The 16280-nt window shown below is 32.7% G+C and overlaps 2 protein-coding genes across 2 annotated transcripts; both read right to left on the bottom strand.

The window, feature by feature from the left end:
- Positions 1–4885: 4885 nt before the first annotated feature.
- On the bottom strand, positions 4886–6211 carry LOC125214584 (chitinase 5-like). Its single transcript, XM_048115676.1, has 2 exons — positions 5795–6211; positions 4886–5368 (listed from the first exon to the last, which is right to left on the bottom strand). Exons 1-2 carry the CDS (start codon positions 6186–6188, stop codon positions 4968–4970), a joined length of 795 nt encoding a protein of 264 aa, XP_047971633.1. The 5' UTR covers positions 6189–6211; the 3' UTR covers positions 4886–4967.
- Positions 6212–7733: 1522 nt separating this feature from the next.
- LOC125185983 (jacalin-related lectin 38-like) lies at positions 7734–8860 on the bottom strand. The gene is made up of 2 exons (XM_048082295.1): positions 8342–8860; positions 7734–8300 (listed from the first exon to the last, which is right to left on the bottom strand). The coding sequence occupies exons 1-2, from the start codon at positions 8858–8860 to the stop codon at positions 7734–7736; spliced, it is 1086 nt and encodes a 361-aa protein (XP_047938252.1).
- Between the last annotated feature and the right edge of the window lie 7420 nt (positions 8861–16280).

The raw sequence follows: 16280 nt of genomic DNA on the forward strand, positions 1-16280 counted from the left end.
ATATTTTCTGCTCCGTTCTTCCCTTTTCTCTCTCTAATTTACACCCTTTTCTCCTCTCTTTTTTCTACACTATATAAGTGAGCATACTAATTAATCCACTTGTATATGGTTTCACTAATCCACCTGGATACAAGACATGCAGTAATTCATGGAATTACACGTGCCCTCTCCTATACATATATATAAAATAAACTTATTATTTTAGATCATGTAATTAAATAAAAAAGCTAATTCACAAGGTTACACTTATCAACTTTGCATGCACATTCTATACGTGTATTTTAATAAAATTTTACACGTCATGCTCACCTTTTGTTAAATGAATTCAAGAATTTGAAGTTAAAAATAGAATATTACATATATCTTTGCCATAATCAATTATACCAATAAGAGCAAATCAATTATAAAAATAAGTGTAAACAAAAGTCATAGTAAAAGAATACTAGAACAATTACATAAAGAAATTTAATATGACTATTAGTACGTACATATATATATTTACATGCACACATTATTACTCATGCATTTAGCTTAACTATTTAGTATTTTAATATATATATATGTATATATAATCACACATATAATATTTATTGTGCAAGCAATAATATAAATATGTAATAATAATAAATAAAAATGTGTAAATATGTAAAATGATGCATGTTTCGGGTTAGGGATGTCACATAACGACGTCCACTCGCGGGCCGGCGAGTGGGCGTCACGCACGGCCACAGCTCGCCACGTAGCCAAGGTGCGTGGCGGGCGTCTCGCCAGCTTCCTCTTCGAATGAGACGCGGGACGAGGACAGGAGATGGATGCGAGCGGATGGAGACACCCACAGCGCTGTGTGGTGCCCTATTACTAAATCCCATTATTTAATTCTAGGTGAATAGTCTTATGATAATTAGTCATAGTCATCCTTCTCCTTCTCCTGCTACAATAATCTCACCATTAAATCATGGGATAATCTACGTGTGATAATATTTTTTAAAAATATGGTTCGTGTTTAATATTATAGTTAAGTTCAGAGACTAAATATATAGTTCTTTCTAATTGATTAAACTACAATTCAAATTAGTTCATGTACTATCTTAATCTAGTCAATATATCTTTCAATTGTTGATAGATAGAGTAGACTCGTGACTATAATTGAGCTTAATCGAGCCAACGGAAGCCTTTTAATTTAGATTTGTAACTAAAGTACACTACTTATCTTAATCAATGTCATCTTTCAATATTTAAAATAAAATTTCAATATTCTCTTTGTTATTCAAATATTTAATTATATTTTTCTTTTAATTTATTACACTCAACAAATTCCACCAATTATTATCATGCCATTCGTCATGAGAGTAATCATTTTGAATACTCCACAACACATGAGGAATAATTTTTTTATACTATTTATTTAATAGGAGCAATTCATACTTCACCATGTCCATAACCGTAACTCTTTCGTCTTACATATATAGAACGAGAAATTTGTTTCGCACTTCATTGTAGTACTATCAAATTAGTCAACTTTATTAGACTATGCGTGTTCTTGTGATTCTCAATGCTAATTAAGTTTATGTACCACTAATTCAAAGTCTAACAATATACTAGTATACAGTAAATGCCGAGCTTGAAGTAAACTCTAATTAATAACCTGCCTAACTATAATTAGTAACCGATGACACATCAAAATATACAGAAGACTTATCCACTTCTAATTGTTTGCTATAAATATGGAAAACCAGTCTCATTTCTGCTCATCAATCGAGTAAGTAAATAAACAAGCCATACATCATGTCTATGAATTCGAGCATGAAGATTATAGTTGCTCTCTTGTTCACATTGCTTGCAACACCAACAACTGATGCTTTGTTTTTTGATTTACCATGCATACCCTTCCTACATTTTTGCAGCGATTAATCATCATTAATATTGCCATATTTTGTCCAGTTTCGCCAACGGTGTTTCGCTAACGCCACCGGTGGTGCCACTGGAAACACCACAGGTGCTGCCAGCTACGCCACGGTGGTAACTGCTCAACGCCATAGCTGTTGTCCACCACTCACTTGATCGACGCCTGCAGTTTAATTAGTGCTGGAAAGTTTGATGATCTAATTAAGCTATATATGTAGTGTTCTACTCATAATTATAACGTTACTTGTTAAAAATAATTGATGTAGTAGTACTATTTTATTAGCACTACACTTCCTTGCAAATATAATATGGGACCGGAGAGAGTATTATTTTTTCAGCAGTTTACCCATAATATTATGTTTAACTAGGATTAAATTAGTTTAATTTAATTGGTGAAAGTACAAACATGTGTAGCCTAATCCACTCTGCATGAATTCCTAATCTGTCCCATAGTAGTCATTAGTTAGGATACGAGAAATAAGATATAAATATTAAAGAAATAAAGATAGAATTTTTGAAATCCCACATGGGAGAGTTACAAAACACGCTTATCAATTTAAGTGGAATTGTATGCAATGACCTAGATCAGATATGAAAAAGATAATTATATGATATTATAAATACTCATAAATCAATTTATTTATATGTAAAGAATCAATCATAGTTTTCGCCCCTTGCTTTATAGTGGCCGATTGATCTCTCTTTTTTATTCTTTAGTTCTTATTCAATTCTATAGTTCAAGATAGATTTTGTCCACACAAATTTCTAGAATCGAGTTGGGAAATAAAATAAAAAATTCAAGATTGAATACGAAGAACAAGACACATGGGGAAGTCACATGTCTCATGGATTATTTGGAGAATTTAAACGTAAGTTTCAAATTTATAGATTCATGTATTAGACTTTAATTTTTCTTTTATATAATGTATATGAACTAATTCGTGATTTACCTGCTGTTTATATGTTGTATGTATAAATTAATGATGAATTCGAATAATCACCTAAATTGATCCGCATTTATTTATTTTACAAATTCTTCTATCACAAATCTCCACTCACGTAAATCACTTAAAATGAGATTAGAAACTTGAGATATTTATTGTCTATGTTATTATTTAAACATATCTCATATGAATGCAGGTACGCCAATTCAAGGGACGTTAGATTGTACTCCTCCGTTCCACTTAAGATGACACGTTTACTTTTTTAGTTTGTCCCAACTAAGATGACGCATTTCCTTTTTTGGAAACTTTCTCTCTCCAATTAATACACCTCACCCTTATTAAAATGTCCATCTTTCTTTATCTCTCACTTTAATGCTTACACTCACATTTCTCTCTCCAATTAAACACTTTAACCAATAACTCCTAAATTCCGTGCCGGCTAAGCAATGTGTCATCTTAGCTCGGGACGCTTAGCAGACGGAGGGAATAGTACTTTAATATTGATATTTATACTTTACTTAACTTGCTCTCATTTTTCTTGTAGTGCCTAACTATTAAGTCACTAATTAATAAATTTCTCTCTAAGTGAATTAAAGTCAAATCGATTAAGTAAATGTTTCTAAGATAACAACCGCTCAAAGTTAACTGATTCATGCTACTCGTCCTTTAAAAATAATTTTTTTTTGAAAAAGCATAAGTTTTAATATTCTAAAAAGTTAGTAAAATAAGAGAGATAGAAAAGAAATTATGTTAGTAAAAAATAAGTCTCTACCTCATTTGGCAAAAAGAAAGTTCACTCCTATTAGCCCAGTCGTAAATGAGTCATTTTTCTAATTTTATCGTTTTGATCGGGACTCACCGCAACCGATATGCATGTGATTTATGAACATTCTAATTTAAAAAAAAAATGAGTCATTTTTCAATCCATTTTAGTCCACTCCTATTAGCTCATCGTAAAATGAGTCATTTTTCTATGAAAATATAATCGAGACGTTACACCTAAACTGACTCATAAATTGTGTTATATTCTTCTCCAAAAAATAATCTCATTGAGTCTACTCCTATTTTTAAAAAGTTTTTCACTACACATTATAGTACTGTATTATATATAGGGATGTCAATCGGTCTAACCCATTCGGGTTCGGGCCAACCCACTCGGATTGTCTGGCTATTTGGGTGCGGCTATTCGAGTTATAGATTTTTCGGGTTATAAATTTTCAACCCTAACCTTAAACCGTCGGGTTTTAAGCTAAGAAAATAATTTCTTGTATCGAAATTTTATTCTATAAAATGATTTTAATTTTAGATATTTTTTTCTTTTTAGTTATAATCATATAAAATCTTCATATTTTCATAGTATTCTACTACAATACTTGGAAAGAAGCATTTCATCTCGATCAACTACAACATAAAATTAAAGCTTGTGTTCGTGTCATTATTTTGAAAATTTCCAAAAATTTAATAGTAATTTTTAATTTAAAGTTGCAACTCATCGGGCCGACTGAATCCGTCCGAGCCAACCCGCTTTAACCCGCTCAACCCATTTGGGCCAAACCGTTTAGCCCGTTTAGTATTCGTAATAAAATTACAACCCTTACTCACTCATTTTATCGGGTTATATCGGGCTGGCCACAGGTTTCGGGTGACATCCTAATTATATAATCTAATTGAGTCTACTCTTATTTTTCAGAAGTCTTTCACTACGCATTATAGTACTGTATTATACTATTGCTACTGATGTGGCTCATAATCTTTAGTAACATTATTTTCAATAATTTTTTGTTCTTTTTTATTAAGTATCATACTTTAAAAGTTTCATACTTAAACAAGTGTCATTTTCAGATAATCTCAAATTAATTAGGGTTGGACAAAATTATATACACATTTCAACTTCTCTCATACTCCCGATGTGAGATGGGTTTGTACTCAACAGATTCATATATAGGACGGATCGAAATGACAAAATATGACTCTTATTATGAGATGGGGAGTAGTTAATTACATATATGTAATATGTTTTGTATAAGATTCGCATAAAGCATAATCAATCAAACTGCGTTTATTTCAAACCCATTAATCAGCTCATTACGCCTTACATATTCCAATAGTTTCTCTTAATTAACAACGAAGATTAGGCCCGGGATTAACTCCGAATTGGCTACAATAGCTTGTATAATAACCAACACGGGCAGCTATTGCGGCAGGCTTCCTGCCATTGCATTCGCCGCCGTTAATAGCCCTAATCGAGGCCCCAAAACCCTGGCCCGATGTAAAAGACATGTGCACGTAATTCATCCAAAACCACACTGCGGTCTTGAACGAGATAGCAGGGTCTCTGGCCACGATATCCGGGTTGTTCAATCCATCAAAGTTTAAGGCTTGGCCCGCTGCACCATAGTTGTAGTTCCACGTAACTTGTAGCGGGCCTCGGCCGTAGTAGCTCTGGCCCGGGGCGCATGGCCACTGTTTACTGTTTGTGCAATAGATAGCTTTGTTTATCTCCCGTGTGTAGCACAAGTCTGTAGCATGATATTTTAGGAGCTATAGTTTAAGTGTTTTAAATAGAGAAATCAAAATACAGTTAAATATATAGGGAAATTTTTTTTGAATTATAGACAATTAAATAGAAGTGATTTAATTTTTTTCAAATATATAAAGGCAACATGACATCTTTCATGGGAAAAATCAATAAGTGTGTACTTTTGAAATGATACGAATTTTAATGCAAAATTGAAAAGTAAGAGAGATAGAAAAAAAAAATGTGTTACTGAATAAAGGGTCACACCTCACAAAGAGAAATAAGTTTTCTAAAAAAAAAAAAAATAAGTTTTCTAAAATGGAGTGTTTCTATTCTATGAAACAACCTCGTAAAGAAAGAAGTTCTATTTTTAGGAAACAAATGTAATCTCAAAATAAAAAAATAAAAAAAAATAAAAAAAACTTACGTCCGGTCTCTTGAGTGACATGCGCGAAGAAGGCTGCGATCTCTCGCTTGGAGTCGTCGGTGGACCCCACGGTGCCAAATTCGGGGTAGAGCTGAACGGCTTCAAGGAAGGCCGCGCGTGTGTAGAATCCCTTCCCGGCGCAGCCCGCGCCCGCCTGCTTAGCAATGCCGTTGAAGAAACTATCCGTCACTATATCGCCAACTTTTACTCCGTTGTTTCCCACCGTTGTGGAGCCGGTGCACGGCCCTGAACGGCAGCCGGTACCGCAATACTCGCTGCTGGTGCCGCAGTAGCCGTACCGGCTGCAGCAAACGTTGGAAGCACAGCCGCATTTCTGGCCGGAAACGCATACAAGGAGAGAGACAAGGGTGTAGAGAGTGAGAGAATGTTTCATGTTTGGAGGTTAAGGTTGAGAGAGTGTTATGACTCAAGTGGATCATTTATAGAGTAAAATTAAGTAATTTTTCCTACATTTTTTTTTTCTAGCCAGGGGCATTGGAAGTTTCTTGGAAATGGATTACTCCACTAAATTATTGACTTTTGAGGTTTGCTAATGATCACGTACTCCCCTCTGTTCAATAGTGATAGAGTCATTTTGTCATTTCGGTACTTTTCATAGTAATAAAATCATTTTCATTTTTAGTAAAAAATTAATATATTTTTCTCAATTACTTCACTCCCTGTTATTTTATTCTCTCTTCGTATCTCTACCTACTTTATTTTTTTTATTTTTTTTTACTTAACACAATTTTTCTTACATCGTGTGTCGCAAGAAACGTCTCCACTACTAAGGAACGAGGAGTGTATTTAATTGACTTGGGAGTGTGTTGATTTTATTGTGGTGGACAACTGGACATTCATCTTCATCTTAGTGTCAAATTTTCAAAAGTGGAATACAAAATTTTTGTCTTACTATTAAGAGCACTACAGCTACTAGTTATTACTCCCTATTATTCATAGAATATTGAAGAATGCAATGGAATTAGTTTCCATTAATTTGAATTCTTCCCTATATATATATACATGCGAGCCCCATAGCAAGAGCAAATATTTAAACTCTCCTAAATGAAAAGAGAACGAAGCAATTTAATAAATGAATTGGATTGATGAAATGAAATTAGACTGTGGAAGTCGATTCTCTAGATTACAAAGACTTAGTCAATTTTATACTATATGTCAATAATTTAAACCTAGTCCAAGCATATAGACTTGGTTCACGTGGTTATGGACCCCATATATATTATTTTCAACTCTTTCTTTCTTTTTTCTTTTAATAACAACTTTTGTATTTTCACCCCCTTTTCCAAAAAATCATTCGTCAATTGGACTCGTGGGTTTTGTTTGGCTTCACCTCATTGTCGGTCCTCTACTCCTAGTTGAAGGAGTGATTTAAAGGTGATTCCTCTTAAGTTGGAATATTGGGAGTGAGCTTATATGGATTTGTGGGTTGTCTTTGTGTTTATGATGCAAGCAGTCCATCCTAGAAGGTTCTAGATTGGTGTATGCATTTGAATATCATTGAAGGCAACGAGAAGGGGTATCATATTAGTACTTCATCTAGTCTTCAATAAATGTCCCGTATTCGACCAGTGTGGATTAATTTTAAGAACTTATTTGATTTTGTGAAGAAATATGAGTGAAAAAAAGTAAGTGGAATCAAATAAAAGTATACATCTCTATTACATGGCTTTGGCTTTAATAGCATTTATTGGTCAATTTTTCTCAAAAAGAACAAACATTACAAATTCCATGAATTATATTATAGTATCACAACTTAAAAAAGAAAATTAATAAAAAAAAATATAGTATCACAACTTAAAAATATATATATAAAAAAGAAATAAATAAAACACAATAAAGAGTAAACAAAACTAAAACTTTGTTATCCAGTTATGCCTACGTTTTCGAGCACCAATTTTGCCAATGCCTCTAAGCACCCTTAAGGTGAAATGAAGCTTCCTTCATACTCAACTATAGCCGAAGTCTCCGGAAGCTCCAAACGCGCGATGAATTCCCGAGCACGACAATCATAAAGTAAGAAAACCCTTTCTTTGATAAAATCAAGCAACCACCAAACCACACAATCACGCTTCTTGAACACTGCAAAATCATTGCTCCTCCAAAGAGGCATATCCCGTAAAACACGTTGTTCCACATTCATCACACGAGTCCATATAAGCTCACTCCCTTCGAATCTCGACTCATAAACCATCACCACTAGCGAACTATATAATCCGAATAAAACAAACGAGCATTCATCCTTTGCAAGAACCTCTAGATACATGTAAAACGACTTAAGTACATGACCTGATATTTTGAATGTCAGAAACACTTCATTCTTCATATCAAAGCTTAGTATGACAAACCTTGAGTCTCTCCGCCACCCTATCCAGTGTGCAAAGGAGCCATTCTTGCACAACGACTTTATGGGACCATGGATGTACAGTTCTTGATCAAAAGCCAACTTCCTCCAAGAATTCATCCTTCTCGAATATAGGTAGGCTTGCTTACAATGCATCCATGAGTAGCACATCAGCGCAGCTGTACCACTTTGTAATCTTCATCGAAGCCAACTCCAACCTGTTGGTAACAAAGGGTCCTTCCACACGACTGACAAGAAGGGCGGTGAGGAAGTGGTAGAATCTTCAATTGATCTAGAAAAGGATTGCATATGACTATGGATGGAATATTTTCTTCTGAAGAAGTGTTTATGCATATTAGACCCTTAATTGCCCCAGCTACCTTTAAACGCCTATTTGGATCATCCGTTCTATAACGTTTCATGTTGAAAGACGGAAAGTCATGCGATTCTAACGACTTCCCGTTGTCTAGAAGCTTTGTTGATAGTTTCAATATTCCTATCTCATCAGGAAGAGTAAATTGTAGATATAATGCATCATCAGCTTTGTCGTTGCCGTTATTGTTGTTGATATGTAACTCAGTGTGCAGCTCTTGAAAACGTGTAGAATCAATGACGTCACACCAGAATTTGCAGACAGATCTAAATATGAAGAGGGATCGAACCGGAAGATGTAAGAGGATCTCTATCACCACATCGTTGTTCATTGTGTATGAATATTGGATGAAATTGTTGGAATTATGGTTCTTGTTATAGCCGGTGATGAATTTATCAAGAGATCTTTAGAGGGTTATGGATAGGGCTAGGTCAGAGAATATGGGTATTTATTTTTGATTTTTTAATTTAAGTTTTAATTTATTAATATTTTAATTTGGTATTGTTTAATGTATATCAAATACTCTCTTTCTACGGTATTTATCTAAGCAATCCGTGTACATACAGATATAGACATATAGTTGACCAAAGATTTTGTCGAGAGATTTATTTTCATAAATACATTACCAATGATTTTGTCAAAGATTTTATTTTCCTAAATACATTACTTAGATAAAGTCTGCACTCACAGGTAAATAAAACTGTGAATTCCGTTTAGGAAAATGTTTTAGAGACATAATGTCTCCAAGCAGGGGCGGACGCAGAAAAAATTGACTGTAAGGGCTGAACTTCAGTATGTATTTTTTCACAGTCAACATAATATATAATAAAATTATACTCCTACAATTTAAAAACCGCAAAAACTGTAAAATGCATATATATTTAATACAAAGTAGTCCAAAATACATCTAATAAAAAGAACACGTCATAGTTGCAGTTTTACATCTAAAGCGGTGGCAACTGAATTCTACGTGTTCTCATTAATTGAGAAGTACAATATTAGTTTATATACATAATTCCATAAGACACTATCAACACTCACTAATATAAATTGTATTCTATACGACAATCACAAATATTATCTTGCAACTAACCATTTTTATAACTTTTATTAGTTTATAACTATTCTATCAAAATTTTATAAAAACTAGAAATAAAATATAAAATTAACAACTTTAATAAACTCCTTACCTCACGCTTTTTGCGTAGAATTTGAATATTAATTTTAAAGACTCAACCCCACTTTTACAAAACGGCATTGTTTCTGTATCGCCGCAGAGGCCGCTGTAAACTTCAAATTGACAAAAACCCTTCTATTTCTCTTTTTTTAATTTTTTAAAATCTTAAAAACGTAGTGCCAATTAAAATGTAATTTCCTTTTTTTACTAAAATTTAATAACAAAAACGTGTGTCACTTTAAAAAGTGACAATTTTAGAGTATACAATCTTTTTTAACAAGTTACGAACCGGTCAAAGCATTTAAAGTGGGGTCCATGTGACTTTTACTTTTTGTATTAATTTATCTGTGAAAATACTCTTCTTGTCCTTCCTTATGCTTCTCCAACGCCATGGTTATTTCTTCTGCAAATTTTTAAGTTTCCTTTCTTTAATTTTCAGCCCCATAAAGTTATTCATCCAAGATAATTTGTTCTTAAGTAGCATTATTTGGTAAGGGCTTTAACATAATTTTTTAAAATTTTGAAAATTTTGAAAGTAGAAAATTTTAAAAAAAAAATTGGGTAAGGGCTTCAGCCCTACCCTATATGAACGTGTGTCCGCCCCTGTCTCCAAGCCATAATGCCATAATGGAGATATAATAGTAATTTTCGCCATATATTTAGTTTTTGATTATTTTTACATTTTGTATATATATCTTGTTGCCCCTAAACCATTAATAAGGAGTATTAAATGAGGTCATGAATTAGAATACCTTAATCATGGGAAATATATGTTGACGGCATATTTACGCAAAGTTGGGTGAATCTTATGATAATTAAATCTTTCCGAAATTTATAAGAAAAAGTATATTGAATACCTAAATTTTTTCTGATGTGTAAGAATTAATAGTATGAAAAAGTTTAATAATTTCACTATTATACAAATATAAAATTTATGGAGTACTACTTTTTCTTTTGGTGAAGTTTATTTTGGTTAATATCAATATTATTTTTATTTATAAAAATGTATTCTCAATTTTTTTTCCTCTCCTACTTTATCTATTAATATTTAGATCTCAAACCTCATAAAAACAGATTTTTTTTAACTAAATTGTTTAATACTAAAGCTATAAAGTTAATAATTTTATTTTTCTTTCTAAAATATCAAAGTTCTTAGGTCAATTTAGGTATAGCATGAAAGAAGTTAAATTTTTATATATGCAATAATACTAATTGAGTTTACGGTTTAATTTTGTTTTAATTTAAATTATTTTCCTTTCAAAATATTAATTTCTATAAATTCTTAAATTTTTGGAATGGTATGGTCACTTTAATAAAAATAATCTCATATTCTTAACTCATATATTTATTATTTAAGACTATATATCTAATACTTTCTCTTTTTATTTTTAGACTATTATAATAAATTAAAATTTGATACTTCTAATTAACAGTTTCTAATATTTTAATTCTTCACTTTCTAATATTAATTACTTAAATTCTTGATCTTTGAAACATTACATCAAATCTTATAAAAAATACTAATTATATATTTTAAACTCACCTATTTTATACATTAAAACTATAAAATTAATATGTTCTCTTTTTCTTTCTAAGATATTAGAGTTCCTATCTTAGTTCATTATAACACGCAAATATATTAAAATATTAGTATTATATTGTAAATAAAAACTGTTAATTTACCGTTTTGATTTTTAGGATTTCATAGTTTTTAATTTAATTCTCCACTTTCCAAAATTCTAATTTCTTTAAGTTCTTATTTTAGTACGTTACATTAAACTTCGTTCCAAAAAATAATCACTTGCTCATAATTCATGTATTTTATATCGTAGAGCTATATTGCAACTATTTTATTTGTTTCTTGTAAAATATTATAATTCTTAGCTCAATTCACTATAACATGCTACAAATTAAAATTTGATATATGATGAGTAGTTTATGAATACTAATGGGGTATACTGTTGATTTATGAATTTTAGACAAAAATTTAATATATTTATTTTTAATTCTTGGAATGTTATAGTCGAACCACGTTTAAAGTATTTACATGTTCTTAACCCGTCTATTTAACATTTTAAAGCTATATAATTAATATTTTTTAATCTATTTGTAAAATATTAGAGTTCCTAGCTCAATTCACTATGCTATCTAACAAATTAAAATTTGATACTATATGATAATAGTAAATATGTTTAAGGTTTAATTTTAAGAATTTTATAATTTTAATTTGATTTTTTTACTTGAAAAAATTTTGATTTCTTTCATTTTTGAATTTTTGGAACATTATGTTGAACATCGATTACAAAATAATAATATGGTTTTTGACTCATCTGTTTAATAATACTCTATTTAAAAAGATTTTATAATTATTCACTGTATTATGGAATAAATAATATATTAATGCAAATTGAGTTTACAGTTTTAATTTTAAGAATTTTTTATTTTTAATTTTAGTTCTTACTTTCTAAAGTTTTAATTCTTATGTTTGTGAAGTTTACTGGAAACAATTTGAAATAATATTTAAAAGATTGTGTTTTAGGAGAAAGTTGCAAAGAAACTAACTTTAAAATTAAAATTAGTTGATGTTTGTTTATTGAAAATTAAGATATGAATTTGGTATTCCTAACTCAAAACTAAAATTTAACATTACAATTTTCAAAACAAAAGTTTTAAATAAAAGAAGACGTTTTGCACTTTTGCTTTCATAAGCTAAAAAACCACTTTTATCTATACTTGGATTAAATATATAAACATGATGCTAGTTATTACTCCCTCCGTCCCATAAAAGTTGATACAAAACTTTTGGGTACGGAGATTAAGAATTTATATTAAATAAATAGGAGAGATAAAAAAAGTAGGAAAGATAAGAGAGGGTAAAGTAAATGATGGAATAAAGGAAGAGTGATTAGATGTTTTGTCTTTTGTTAAAAAAGGAAATGACTCAACTTTGTTGGGACGGACTAAAAAGGAATACGACTCAACTTTTATGGGACGGAGGGAGTACTATTTACTAACTTTTGTTTTGATATCAGATCTTATAATCGGATTAATTTTTTTAAATCTATCTTGGTAATTTATAAATACAAATCATGTTCAATATTCAAAGAAGTGAATATGTATAATGAGTAGTATTCAATGGTACAAATCTAACTTTAAATAGCACCCCTAGGGTAAATTAGTCAAAGTAAGAATTATGCTTATGGCATAGAGACATATATAGGGGTATTATGGCATTGAGACATTATGTCTCTAAATCACTACTCTTCCGTTTAATACAGAATACTGTGGCGAAAGATCTTTTTATGTTAATTTTCTATTAATTGCTATTACAATAAATATAGTTACAAATTAACGAGATATTTGCTACATTAAACAGAATTGATTATATTAATGGTCGATTTTTTTTTCATTGTTTGAGGCGTTTACCCAAAATGTGTGAGTGTTTGCCATTTTGTATTTATCATTTTTCATTTTTTTTTATATAAATTGTCCTGGAAAATTATTTCAATGATCAGTTCAAAATATCAACGCGGCAAGTTTAAATTTACACGTTGATTGAGTAATCGATATATATTTTTGGGTATTTAATCAATGTGTAATTTTGAATACTCGGCGTTTAATTTCGACTACCAATAGATATTTCAATCATCAAAACTTTTACTACGTCTATCTACACAAGTAACACAACTTTTATATTTTAGATAAACGTCACAAATGACGAGACAAAATTGAACCTTTAATCTATACTCCCTCCGTTCCTTCATAGTTGAAGCGAAACTTTTTGGTATGGAGTTTAAGAAAGGGATCTTGAGTGTGTTAAATAAATAGAAAAAAAAAATAAGAAAGTGAAAAAAGAATAAAGTAGAAATTAAATAAAGTAGAGATAATAAAGTAAGAGAGAGTAAAATAAGAAAGGGAAAAAAATTAATATATATGAAAAAACTCAACTATGAGGAAACTTTCCAAAATGAAAAAATGATTCAACTATGAGTTCCATTGACTCAACTACGAGGGAACAGAGGGAGTATATTACATATTGATTCTTAAAAAACCAACCATAACTTTTTTGTCAAACTTATACATGCAAAATAGATAATATTCATACATTAGCAGCATTCTTCTCACTATCAATAAGTTTAATATTTATCAAAACTCTCATAATCAGCCTCCATTGCTCAACAACCCTTCAAAATGGCTCCTCAGACACAGTCAAGTTCCACCAGAGCCGGCTTCCGCAGCCTTCCTCTCGTTGTTTTTCAGCGCGCTCTTGCTCAGTTCTCTGTGATCGACACACGGAGGGAAGGTCCGAATCAAATATAGTTAAAACACTTCAAGCAGAAGAAACATCCGACACACTTACCTGCATACACCAAAACAAATATTGAATGGTAACGAAAACTGACCTAATCACTCTGTGCACCACTTGGCGTCAAATATCTTTGCCATTGCGGGTATAGAGCTACTGAATCGTAAATAAATTTTAGGCACAAAATGATTTTCTTCACACAAAAATTGTTAAGTATAATGCATAAAGCAGACCAGCCCAATTCTAGTCAGCCCAAGTGTGAAGGAAATGAGAAGGCCCAGCTTGAACTGGCCATTGGAATTAGTCAGATAATATCTTCTTCTTGTTTTCTTGTTAGGGTCGATCAGAACATTTATGAAGGAGAGTATATAGTGTAGAATCAAGTAGTTGTTGTAATCGCCTTTTACTTTTCCACCCATTGAATAAGATTCACACAGTTCCTTCGATTTCTCTTCTTCAAGATTCTAGCTCATACACTATCTCTCTTTCTCTTCAATCCTTCAAACCCCTTCAATTCCTAACAAGTGGCGCCATCTGTGGGAAATTTCTTTGAAGTTTGTTCAGATCGTCGAAGTTTGAAAAATGGCAGGGGCAAAATTCGAGATTGAGAAGTTCACTGGTCAGAACGACTTTGGTTTGTGGAAAGTCAAGATGAAGGTCATTTTGATGCAACAAGGAGCATGGAAAATCTTGAAAGATGGCAAGCCGCTGTCGATTGAGAATCTGCAGGAGAGGGAGACGGCGGAGATGGAGGAATTGGAGCAAGAAACCAGGCCATATCAAGAAAGACTGCTATGCATGGAAAAGGAAGCAGGCAGAGGCAGGTAACTCTCATCCTAGCTCTGATTGCATTGAAGATGGTACAACACCAGAAATTCTTAATGTGATGGAGAGTAGTTTGAGTGGGGTTTGGATTATGGATTCTAGTTGTAGCTTCCATATGTGCCCAAATAAATCTTGGTTTCATGAGTTGAGAGAAGCTAGTGGTTCTGTTTTGTTGGAAAATAACTATGTTTGCAATGTGAGGGGAATTGGAATGGTGAAGCTGAGGATGCATGATGGTTCTGTCAAATTGCTGAGTGATGTTAGGTATATTCCTGAGGTGAAAAGGAACCTAGTGTCTCTGGGATTGTTGGAGAAGAAGAGGTTTACTTTTAGTTCATCTGATGGGAGAATGGAGGTTAGAAAAGAGAGTCAAGTTACTATGGTGGCTGAAAGGAAAAATAGTCTCTATTATCTGATGGCAGAGGCTGTTACTGGAGATTCAAATTCAGTGATAACTGATGATCTGAGGCTGTGGCATGAAAGGCTAGGCCATCCAGCTGAAAGGAGTGTTAAGGAGCTGGTGAAGTCAGGTCTGATCCCAAGAGATGTCAGCTCCAAACTTGATTCATGTGAGCAGTGTGTGCTTGGCAAGGCAAAGAGAACACCATTTTCTATAGGTGCTCATTACTCTACCTCACCTCTTGAGTATGCACACTCAGACTTATGGGGCCCAGCACCAGTGAATACCTTTGGTGGTGGGAGGTACTATATGACTATAATAGATGATTATAGCAGGAAGGTGTGGGTCTACATCTTGAAGGAAAAATCAGAGGCATTTCAGAAGTTCAAATATTGGTGCAAAGAAGTTGATCTGAGAAGGGTACCAAGCTGAGATGCTTAAGGACAGATAACGGGCTGGAGTATCTGTCAAAGGAATTTGATGTCTTCTGTAAAGAGAATGGTATCAAGCGGCATAGAACAGTCCCAGGTACTCCACAACAAAATGGAGTAGCAGAGCGTATGAACAAGACACTCATGGAGAGAGTGAGGTGCATGTTGTTTGGCTCTGGTATGAGCAAGAAATTCTGGGGGAAAGCTTTGCTACTGCTCCATATTTGATCAATAAGTGCCCATCTACAAGTTTGAAGGGTGATACTCCAGATTTCAGGACATGGAAATCATGGAGACTACAGAAGTGTTAGGATCTTTGGTTGCAAATGTTTTGCTCACATCAAGCAAGGGAAGTTGGATGCTAGAGCTTTGAAGTGTGTTATGTTGGGCTACCAGAAAGGAGTCAAGGGCTATAGGTTGTGGTGTGTTGAGGAAGGAAACCAGAAAGTTGTGGTCAGTAGAGATGTCACATTCGTTGAGCACATCATGCCTTATTTGGCAAAGTCAGATGAGGGGAAAGGGAAAGAGTCCACTCAGGTTGAGGTGGAGCACCTTGACAACTTTCTGGAGCCTGTTGCAGCCTCTGATAGTCAGTCAGATGTTTTGGCTAAA

This window comes from Salvia hispanica, chromosome 1 (genome assembly GCF_023119035.1).
Source record: "Salvia hispanica cultivar TCC Black 2014 chromosome 1, UniMelb_Shisp_WGS_1.0, whole genome shotgun sequence".
NCBI lineage: Eukaryota > Viridiplantae > Streptophyta > Magnoliopsida > Lamiales > Lamiaceae > Salvia > Salvia hispanica.